At 37.8% G+C, this 11,558-nt stretch overlaps 1 protein-coding gene across 2 annotated transcripts in view; it reads right to left on the bottom strand.

Moving 5' to 3' along the window:
* Window positions 1-2,559: 2,559 nt before the first annotated feature.
* MED13 (mediator complex subunit 13) overlaps window positions 2,560-11,558 on the bottom strand; it is a 53,109-nt gene continuing 44,110 nt past the window's right edge. For both annotated transcript variants that reach the window (XM_084299834.1, XM_084299835.1), the window contains 14 exons: window positions 11,352-11,519; window positions 10,086-10,309; window positions 9,374-9,563; window positions 8,689-9,154; window positions 7,781-8,000; window positions 6,960-7,151; window positions 6,586-6,809; window positions 6,015-6,157; window positions 5,640-5,798; window positions 5,371-5,556; window positions 5,034-5,182; window positions 4,632-4,805; window positions 4,029-4,129; window positions 2,560-3,362 (listed from right to left, as the gene is read on the bottom strand). In XM_084299834.1, the coding sequence (XP_084155960.1) occupies window positions 3,230-3,362; window positions 4,029-4,129; window positions 4,632-4,805; window positions 5,034-5,182; window positions 5,371-5,556; window positions 5,640-5,798; window positions 6,015-6,157; window positions 6,586-6,809; window positions 6,960-7,151; window positions 7,781-8,000; window positions 8,689-9,154; window positions 9,374-9,563; window positions 10,086-10,309; window positions 11,352-11,519 (2,729 nt within the window). In that variant the 3' untranslated portion in view covers window positions 2,560-3,229. The remainder of the gene's footprint in view (window positions 3,363-4,028; window positions 4,130-4,631; window positions 4,806-5,033; window positions 5,183-5,370; window positions 5,557-5,639; window positions 5,799-6,014; window positions 6,158-6,585; window positions 6,810-6,959; window positions 7,152-7,780; window positions 8,001-8,688; window positions 9,155-9,373; window positions 9,564-10,085; window positions 10,310-11,351; window positions 11,520-11,558) is intronic.

The raw sequence follows: 11,558 nt of genomic DNA, 5'->3' as shown, positions 1-11,558 counted from the left end.
AATGCAACATAATATTTTGATATTACAGTATTAACAAATAGTGCTTGATTAAAGACATCTGCAAGTCTTCATAGACACATGAAGTTAAAATTACCATTGGAGGTAAATATAGAAATACAATAATCTGCGCCATACTGACAGCTAAGTAAGAACATAGCTGAGGATTGAAATATAAATTCATTTTTAATTATTTCAAGAAATGTTAGAAAGATCTAAATGTTAGAGCTACTTTAAAATGTAAGGGTTGTTTGCAAGTACAGTGGTGGTCTGCTGCTCTAGCACAGTGCTCTCAAATTAATTCAAGTAGTAGCAAGCCAAAGGTGACTAAATGGCTTAAGTACAATATAGCTACATTGAAATACATAATTTTAATTGGAAAACAATAAAATTAACTTTGTGGACACACAAAATGGAGTTACATTTCCACAGCTACTTAACAGAGCACTGCCAGGAACAGCATTTTCTTGCAAGACCACTTTGAGAAGCCAGAGCTGAAGCTTCCAAATCTTTAAGATTGTACTTGCTAAAACACCCAAGTTATTGGCTTGTGGCAATTTTACTTATAAATCAGCAATTATGTGCACTTAAAATAGTTAAATGAAAGTAACTAACAAAAATGTATGCCCAATGTAGTAGTTGGTTCCACGGTGCTGGCAATTTTGATATGCACATTGCCAGCTGTAACTATCATTTCAGAAACGGCCCTCCTAATATTTTTTAGTGGTTGCAATATTTTAATTTACTTATAATTTACTTTAACTGTAGGGAAAGAGATAGGGGGAAAGGGAACAGGGGTGACCGCACATGGGAAACTGACAGCTTTCACAGTTGGAGAGTTTCACAGGGAAGGCTGTGGTCCAGATAACAGAACACAGTTATATCAACGTTCAGGCAGCTGATTCACTTACCTTTGTGAACACAAAAAAAAGCCACACCAAAACCCAGCCCTTGGAACTTGGCTAACTGAGCCAGGGTTAAAAATGACCACTTAAGCAACAAAACTTCCAAAAAAAAAAATAATCTAGGACATATGCTTAGAAAACTCCAGTTTTAGAGCACTTTTCCACTTCAAAAATCTCAGCCAAATGAGGAAAAAAACCACCTTCAGCAAGATAAAAAACGTGCTGCTTAATCTATGGTGCATTGTCATTATCAGGATAAAATAACGGTCAGACCCAGTTATTAACTCTATTTATCAAAATATGCTCACTGCTGATTGCACTCATGTTATTTTGAAGAAATGACTGAAAATTTTCATCACCAATTGTACAACTTCTTTATACAAAAACAAAAAGGTTGCTAATATTGTATATACAAGATTCAAGGAGACTGTTCATAAGAAAAATTCTCAGGCAGGTATTTTGCATTTACAAAACCATAGTTTTCATTAACACAGTACATTTTGTAAATGCAAGTGATTTCTTCCTTGTAGAGGATTAACAGTGGGTGCACAAATGGATCTTAAAAACTTGCTCCTTTAAAGGTTTAAACCAGCCAGACGGACAGTGTTAAGACCCAGGACACGGGTTATCATAACGGGCTCACGTGAGCACTGCAGGAGTTAAGTTTTTAATCTGGCAGTCGGAAGATGAGGAACCAAGGAAAAGCATATGCAGTTGCTCTTCAGCACCCGTAGGGGCTATTTTAGAGCAGCATCAGACATTTGGCATGTGCTAGGAGAAAGGAAGGAAGCTACTGAGGAAAAAATGGTGACTTAATAGGAGGAGAGGTTTATCAAAGCCTTGTGATTTGTCAGTCCCTTCCTTAGGGAGGGCTAAGCCTCCTTGGCACATGCCCCAGTCTGAAAAGGGGGTACAGGGAAGGCCATATACACTGATACCTGGTACCTTCACCACAGTGCCAAAAATACATGAAAGTGTTCAGGGTTTTGTGTTTGGTTGTTGTTTTTGTTTTTTTTTTTTCCTTTTTTTCTTTGTTTTGTTTTTTTTTTTGTGTGTTTTTTTTTTATTTTTTATTTTTACTAGTGGAATAAAATCTGAATACCAGAATTCACTGAGAATCTATATACACCACATTTTAGTTAAACACACACCAATCTTAAAGTCAAGATTGACTATTTTTGCATTTGTAAAATGGCTAGAGCTGGGCTAAATTTCAGCCTTACAGGAGACTTTGGGTAAAAAGATTTTTCTGTGTGTTCTGCTTCAAATTTGGTGTTTTATCACACATGTGAAAGAAACTAATGCAGTCGCCACAGTGCCAAGAATATCTAGGTAACAACAATGCACAATAGATATTCTTGTAATAATAAAACTTGTACACTGGAAACAGATCTGAGAATCTAGCCACAGCCCTGAACCATAACACAAACTTCAATTGAAGAGTTTATTCATTTTATTCTCACTACAAGTTAAACCACCTACAATATCACTTATATATTGCCATTGTTACTCTGTAAAGGTGTGATATAAAATGCTGTAAGACCCGGTACCTTTTCAATTTATATAAACACAGTGAACTTCATTACTGTACATGTACTCTGCAACTACAGCTTAGCTGTAAATCCCCCACACACAATGGTATGGACATTAACCCCTCTATCCCCATTAAACTGTACATCAAGACAATACAAATTTACTGTCCCCACCCCACCCCCTTACAAAAAAATAATACTCTAAAAGCAACCTACTGCAACTTTTAATTAAGACGATTACATATATTTTAGACCAATTGCTTTAAAGCAAGAAGGCAGTATAAACCTTCTAGGAAAATTTTTATAAAAGAGGTTAAGAAATATAAGACAATTTATACATTTAAAAACTTACAATAAATAAGAGATGCAGGCATTTTTGAATACTAGGTACTATAATCCAATACAAGAACATCTTGATGTTCTGAAGCCATAGGTTGAAACTTATTGTTCCTCATGTTTCTTCTCATCTCCATGCTTTTAATATTCATTAACCATGACTGGGTACTATGGCTCATTACTCTTCACAAATACTGTGACTGGGGAAAAATGGTTAATTCTGCTACTAAAAATGTTATAATACACTTTCTGATCATCATTCTAAAGCGTCCCCCATAGTCAGTGACTCAAAGACAGCAGGGTAAGTAGGTACCCCTCTCACAAGTCAAAACAATATTTGCTGGAAGTAACAAGATTCATACCCCACCACAAACAACTTGCACTGAGAAGAATTATAACTTAGTCCTGCAGTGAAATATCCCTTTTCCTCATTTTTGTCTTGCAAAATTCAGATGAAGATCACAGCATATTCATGATAAAGTTATACAACTGATTCAGCACCACAAAATGAATTGGGAGACATGACCGTCTGTCCTGGGTTGCAGGATCACAGGTTAGCCAGGAGAGTGCATTGTACTGTTCCAGAACAAACCTGAAAAGCAAAACAAGCTTCCATTAAGCCAACAGATTTTTCTCACCAGTATTTTACAGTCCTAAAATGCTAATTTGTTTGGTATTAGGCACGTATGCTTCCCAACGTGCTGAAATAACGTGCTTTCAGAATTATTACAAGCACAATCAATTATTACAATTCAGAATTATTACAAGCACATCAAAACAGAAGATTATTTCAGTAGAAAACAGTCATTTTAATTGTTGATGCTCCTTAACGTAGAGGTTCATGTATTAAAAACACAAAGGAACCTTTTTTCAGCGTCCTATGTTACATGACTATCTACACTCTTGTACTTCAGCATTTCAGTATTCCCACGACCCATGCAAAATTCTGGTTTAAGTATAACCATCTTCCACTCATTTATACACTGTTTTCTGGTTTTGATGAATTCAATATTTTTCAAATATTTTCAGCTGTAATCAACTTGAATTAAAGAAGGGCTTAGTGATCTTTGTATTTAACTGCACTGTCCTGTGATAAAGACATCTTTTAATCACTCAAAGCACAGCAGTTTATTGTGTTTGTGACGTACTGAGGACATCAGCAAAGAAATAACAGCAAGAAAAACAAATATGTAGATCTATTGCAGCAATATTAAAGATGAAATGCACAATATTTTTGCAAGTGATCAATCATAAATACCTGAGCACATCAGAAGTTTGATTAGAATCAAGTGGATGGGAGTGTTTACTGTGGAGTAGCTCGTCTGATTGCACTGAAGGCACATGGAGGTGCAAAGAGGCCTACGAAAGGAAGAAAGATGTTAGCAGTTAGCATCTGATTAAACTACTACTTTCTTCCCTTTGTACCACCGACCCCCATCTTGCAGGAAGTAATTACATTACTTCCCTCCACCACCAGTCCCCCAAAGGGATCAAACATTGATCAGAAGTCTGTCTAGAAACAGAACGGGACACCTATCCTTACAAAATACTTTAGCACAGAGCCAGTAAGAAAAAGGTGTCAGGATACTCTGAAGAAACCATCAGAAAAGCAGAATCCTTCAGACTATTTGCTACCTTCCATTAATCATTTTTCTTCCTTTTCAAAAAGCAAACATAAAAAGCTAAAGCTCAAGAACTCCAAACCCAACCTCTCTTGAAACAAAACCAGACATATTCCAGAAGCTGTGCACTGACTCTTTAAACATAACAGTTCTCCCAATTCAGATCCCTGCACGTTGCACAGTAGTGTGTGACAGACTGTCCACAAAGATGGCTGTACAGCCTGACGAGCTTACCGTACCTTAAGAAACAAGGGACACTGATTTTGTGCTTGAGGACATGCTGACCAAAACCAGTCAGGCAATGGACCTGCTTTGGCAGTTGACACAAAATAACCAAGGGCCAATGGCTGTTGCAGTATATTTGTTACTTCATCATGAGATTCCGTTGAAAGCAATCGATCTGTACCTTGACCCTACAAAACAAGCAATAGTTTAATATTAGAGAGCACAAAACAGAAGTCATCTGTCACTTTCAAATCACAAAGCATTTTGAAACATCCAGGCCATTACACAAATTTTGCAGACACTCCACTAGCCAGTTAATTCAAAACATTTCCTAGGAACCTTCCATTCTACAGAGGACCATGAGCAGATGCAGGAAAACAAATGAACAGAAACCACATGCAGACATATACTCTTACCTTGCCCATATCACCTCCATGGGGGTAGTGGGACCCTGGAGAATGTACAGGGGATCCAGTAGGGGATGCAGGAAGTATATTTATAATATCAGGATCAAGATCATCTCCAGTGTCTAACAAGTCAAAGATCCCCATTCCATCTGCTCCATCTTGAAAAAGAACAAGAACAGTCAATTTCTGCAATTTCCCTACCTATGGGATATGACAACACATTCTGAAATCAAGTGATTTTCCACATAAATCCTGCAGTTCAGTAGAATAAACAGTCTTATTATAGGGGGAGTGATGAGAGAGCTTTGGTTTGTTTTTAAAATAAGAGTAAGTCCAATCTACTAACCGTTGTTTGTGTTGAAGGCCAGATCCAAGTTTTCAGTGGTATAAGTTGACGATGCTACTTGCACAGAAGCAGATGTGGGAAACACAAGTATGTGAGTGCATGACGTGTCCTGTGGGGTATTCAGCTGAGATGTCTGCATATTTAAAGTGGTGCTGCGTCCAAATACAGAGCCAGTCGATACAGAATCTTTGGAAGACAAGTCAAGCACTTCCTTAGTTTTGCAAGAATTAACTATGAGTTCCCTCTCCAAAACATAGTTTCTCAAATACCTGGCATTATGATGAAGGACCCCTGTGGTTCCATTGCTACCAAACAAGCACTGAGAATGCTGGGAGAGTCTGCAGCAGAGATGCCACACATTCTGCACATGTCTTTTAGTCTCTTACTGAGGGACTGAAGATTTCGGCGACTCAGCAAACAACTCCAATCTGATGATAAAAAGGACACAAGTCTGTCTACAAGAACAGCGCTCACTGCAGAATACATATTCTACATAAAACACTGTGTGGTATAAAGTTCACACATGTTAGGTGTACAAAGGAACTCTAAAGTTATATAGGTTTTCTTCCAGAAGCAGGGACAGACACTATTATTAAAGATTAAAGCTCCAAATAGAGTTTTAGACTCTAAAATGCTAACATTACCTTTTAATTCCCCATGTCCTATTCTTCCTAAACGTCCTATTACAACTCTCCAAGGCAAAGAGCTCATCTGCACAAGTCCTAAGCACCATTCCCAGAGTTTCTGAAGACCAAGCCTGCGGGCAGAGCCCTTTTTCCTGCGAGCTCTAGAATTAAAAAAAAAGATAAAATCAGAACCCATTGACAAGAAGTTTCTCTAGCTGCCTTTGGGACTTGCTTGTAGTAACCTGAACATTAGCAGGAAACAATAATGTTAATATTGTAGTACATTAACTGCTACTTCAAATTCAAAAAAGGAGGCTGGTTTGTTTTTAATTAATCACATTCTAACACTGACATCAAGAAACCAGAAGGGGGATGTAGCAGGAAAAAACATACAACAGCTCTCAGGAATCTAAATAGCATTCTAGAAATTTTAACAATATACATATAATACTGAAATTATCTGTTTGTTTTAATTTTACTATATGGTGAGTCTACGTAAGTCAGAATTACTCTTACATTATCATAAATAAAATAATTCTGGGGGAAATAAAGAAAATACACATGCTAAAAATTAAGAACTCATTCTTACCTGTTTGGTACATCAATATTAATTATGCAAGTCTCTAACTGTTCTCCATAGAGATCTGTACAGGATGCAAGAAGCCATCTTTGATCATGAGACAAACAGTAGCCTACAAAAAGTACGTTATACTTCTGGCCAGCTTCTCCAAAAGTTTCTCCTAGTTCTGTTTGCTTGTCTTTTACAGGAGCCAATATAAAAGGAGGGGTGTAGAGTCGAATACACTCAGGTCTCTATAAAGATGACAGAACAGAAAATGAACTTTCAAGAAACGATTATTCTTAATTCTGGTTAGTTAATGTGAAAGACACTGCTGATAAAATAAACATTTTTCCCTTTGATTCACATATTTACAGAATCACATTAGTCTTGAGAATACTCACATCAGGGCTCTTAAGAGCAGTTTCCATGGCTAAACCTGGACCAAAGCCAGTTAACGTTTTCACATTGGTGGAAGTTGGAAGAGGTCTCCGACACTGAGTAAATGCTGAAAATGCCAAAGATTTTAAATGCTGAGTATAAATCTGCCGGTCTTCGTGTTTCACGGGCTGCAGAAGGTACTGACATGGGACAATCTAGAACAAAATACACAGAAAAATAAAGTTACTGTTTCATCATTACTTTTTTTGAGATAGTATTTGGGTATGTTGCTTTCAGCATGTCAGTTTACAATCATTTCTCTGGTTCTCTGATATTTTCTGCTACTCCTTCCAAAGCTATATGGGACTTCAAGTAATTATGCTCATTGATCTTTTCTTCAGAAAAGAAAAGAATTTGGTTAGCAGATAACCTTAGTGAGTCCTCCAGAAAGATGCCCTCTGATTACTACTTTTGCTGCTGATAGTGTTACAGTTGGATACTTATCACAAAGAAGCCCTAGTCTAAAGCCCAGCAGGGTTACGCTGGCAGATTTTGGTGATTGGACAAAGCAGTTTTCCCATACTTCACTCATTACTGGAGTGGGCCAGTGCATTCCTCTGAGATAAGACTGAGGAGTTAGGAAACTACCACAGGCTTTGGCTTTGACTAATAACACCCAAACTTCTCTAAAGACCATAATCTTATTAATTTAATAGCTGCAGAACTGTAAACAATGTTCACAGAGCAAACAGAACTTCCACTTTGAGGGCATTATCATCTCCAAAATACAGCTAAAACCAAAGGAGGTACTTTGATCAGCGTGGTTCTATAAATGTTGGCTCACCTGCACAGAAATTATGTTCTTGATGTTGGGAGGAAGAACCTGAACCATCTCTAAAAAGCAGCGCAGAAGTCCAAGTGTCCACAAGCTAGACGAGCTACTGTTCTCATCCTTTTTTTCATACGTAAAAGGATCAACTATGTAAACTACAATTGCAGGTGGATAGGTGATAGCGTGTGAATCTCCATCTGTAGGGACTCCAACTTTATCGCGATCCATAGTGCTGGAAATGAAATTTTGAAACCCATTACTAGATGGTAAGCTTTATAACAATTTGTTTTTACTTACATTAAAACTAAGCTCAAATCAAAGATTAATCTGAAAGACCTTTGAGTTAACTGTGGTGTAAGAAACGGTCTTTTTATTTCATTTTTTTTTGTTAGCTTGTCAACAACTCAGTATCATACTTGTCTTCTCTTTAGCCTTCTTCATTACAGAAGCTCATCAGCACATAGTTTGATTGGTTCAACTGGGGAACAAAAACACCTACAACATCAGCAATGAACATACTTCTTACTGAGAAACTATGACTTCGATAACAAAGTAGAATTTCAAGATGATGCCAGATATCTATTTCTCCTTCCACCTCATTTGAAAATACAGAGGGTAGATAGTTTGGCGAAGTTTTTCCTCTTTAGATAAATAGAAGAAAAAAGTTTATTTTTGTATCACAGCAAACACTGAGATACAATTAGAATTGCAGCTAGGATATAAGTCAGAAAGTTAAACTCTACTATTAATGAGCTTGCATTCTCCCTAAAAAGCAACTTGGTGACTAGAAAAGAAATTGTTTGTTATTGAGGGGACAAGCGTGCCATTAATACGTTCACATTTGTTGAGCTGCGGGTTTTATGTTTTGCTTTGGTTTACTTTTTTTAACCTAAGAGGGCTTGAACATACAGTTCCATTACCTTTCCGAAACCTCTGGATGGGGCTGTGCAGGTGCTGAAGTAGTATCCGCAGACATCCCTGCTGCTTGCAGTGTCGGCTGTTGCTGCTGTCCTCCTGTTTGCCCATTTTGGACTGTTGCAGCCTGAGTGGGCAGGGAAGCAGAAGTGGTATTGTTCATACTGCTAAAAGGTGGAAACGAAGAGGGCTTGTTTGTTGGTATCCCACTGCCTACATTAGCAGAAGAGGATGACGTGGCAGTGGTCGTCAAGGTTGAATTAGCTGTAGTAGCTGCAGAAGACATGGCACTAGTTGATGTTGCTGTCATAGTACTACTGGTGGGAGCTGCAGGAGCAGACGATGGAGTGTTGGGATTTCCAGCATTAGCTGTCACTGGGGGCAGAGCAGAGGCTGGCTGGCTGGGGGGAGGGATCAGATTTGTTTGGGAAAGCAAAGAGTTGTCCAAAGGCTGAGAAGCAAGATAAGGACCTAAAACCAGAAAAAAAAGTGTACATTTAGTACTGTTTATTATGAAGACGTACCTAAACGTATGGTTTTTCTGGTTTACTTTTTTCCCCTACCTTAAAACCAGAAAACTGTAACAAACAGTAAGACTCAATGAATAAATACAACGATTTCTCTTCTACTGGAATGGAACAGGTGGCAAGTATACAAAATAAGAAGCACTGAAAAAAAAGTAATCCATACCTAGTTCATATCTGCAAACTTGGGCGTATAATTTCAGTTTGGAAAATGCTTCATTGTTGGCATTAGCTGTCTGTGAGAACCATTCTGTGACCAACTTCTCAGAAAGTTTCTTTGAAGCAGTAGGTCCAACTCTCATGATTCCATCAGGCAGTAATTTACAGATAGGCCTGTGCTGACCCAGTCTGCATGACTGCAAAGGCAAAACATAAGATGCAAGGTAAGGAGTTAAAGTAAGATATCAAGCAAAGGAGCATGGAGAGAGAGAAAGACTCATGACATTCCAAAGAAACATTTTAATTCTAGAAAACTACACGAGTATGAAATACTGTATAGTGATTTTCATGTTTTCCTAAATGCAAGAAAAACAGATTGATAGATCATCCACTCTAATCCTAATCACAATCCAAGCAATACATGCACTTAATTCATTAACAAGCTAAAACAATTGAAGTGGTAATACTCTGCTTTACCACTGAGTGGCGTTTTATCAGACAGACTCAAAACAGCTACTACTAGAAGTAATGATGAGCAGTGCGAACAACCCTTGTCTTCCAAGTGCCCATTCCTAAAACCCTTTCCAGCAGCTTTCTGATATAGCATTCCACACAAGCACTTATACCACTGGAGACAAGCCTGATAAATAGTTATGAGTATGTATTAGAAACAGTTTTTCAAAAATCCATTTCACTGCTAACTGCCATAAATAATGTACCTCGTATATTGCAGTCAGATCCCTAAAGAAGCTTTTTGCTCCATTTAGCAGAGCCTCATTCTCAGGGCACACCACAACATAAGCAACATCTCTCTGAGATCCGTAAGGTTCCAACATCAGCCTCTCCCAATACGGCAATGCAAATGGAGACAGCACCAGAAAATCATAATCGTATCCCAACAAAAATGTTGGGATTGGCAGTGGTTCTGGGGACTCATCAGTTCCTGGAAAAGCAAGATAGATTTTCCAATATATTAAGCAGGAAGCTTAAAAATAACAACCTGCTTCTAGAAAACATGAAAAGAAGAAACACTAGCATTCCCAGCATCTAAGAAGAAGTAGCACTGATTATAAATGGAATAGTTATTTTAACAGATACAAATGAAAAGCATGCATGCACAATCCAATGCTCCGAGAAAAAAAAAAAATAAAAAAAAATCAGCTGAGTATTCTCATCTGAAATCTCTCAGGGCCTAAAGAAGTTACACAGTTGTTTATTATGTTTACCACTATACAATCAGGAACAGATCTTCACCATCCAGGAAGCCTTCCCCACAGAATCTAAGGGATCAGTGATCAAAAAAGAGGGGGAAGAAATGTAAATAGTCTAAGCAGATACATGAATGACCACAGAAGGAAAACTCTCAAGAACATGCATTTATATGCATCTTAAGTGTATAATTAGGATGTTCTAAATATTACAATAGCTACTAATACCTGCTGGCAAAAGGTGACCCCTTTGTATGTTGGCAAATGAAACAATTTCACATATGCTAATAAAGTCAGAGTTTAAACCTTAAGTTGAGTGCACAAAATTTACCTTCTATCTGTAAACATGAATCAGGTGTAGGCTACTCCAAGTATGTATGATACAACACACTGGATGATCTCAGATGTTCAACATAATTTTGAAGCTACTGATCAATAAAGCACACTTTTCAAGCATTTCAAAGCTAATATTTAGTAATTGCTCTGTATTTAAACACAAAATCCATTTTGAAAATTCAGTCTTTCACTATGATAAGTGTCAGGTGTACATAAACAGCGCAATTGTCAATTTTAAACGCAGATAATTTTGATTCATTCAGTGTTTTTAGAATATTCTGTTTCTGCAAAGAAATCTCCCCTGCCTAATGGCTCTTGTTATTTTAAAGAAAGGTCCAAATGCTGTTTAGAATAGCAATAGGCTGAACAGCATCCAGACGCTGAGGTTTGGTGGCCAGATCAAGTACAGATTAACAGACAGGAGTCTACACAGCAGTTTACCGTAAGAGCCTCTGCCAGCCATTTTGTGAAACTGTTGCCACGTGAGAGGGCCTTGCACACCCCAAGATCTGACTGTTCGCTTCTTCTGAATTGCATCCTGAAGAACTGGCTGGAGCGAGAGGAGCATGCGCAGGATGTCCTGGGAACACTGCATGCTCACATCCAAAACTGAAAGGATAAAAAGTTGTTAAGGCCTGCCACAACAAT

Source organism: Netta rufina (assembly GCF_964035555.1).
Source record: "Netta rufina genome assembly, chromosome: 21".
Taxonomy (NCBI): Eukaryota; Metazoa; Chordata; class Aves; order Anseriformes; family Anatidae; genus Netta; species Netta rufina.
The sequence above is the reverse complement of the archived record's forward strand: the minus strand, read 5'-3'. Positions and strand labels throughout refer to the sequence as shown.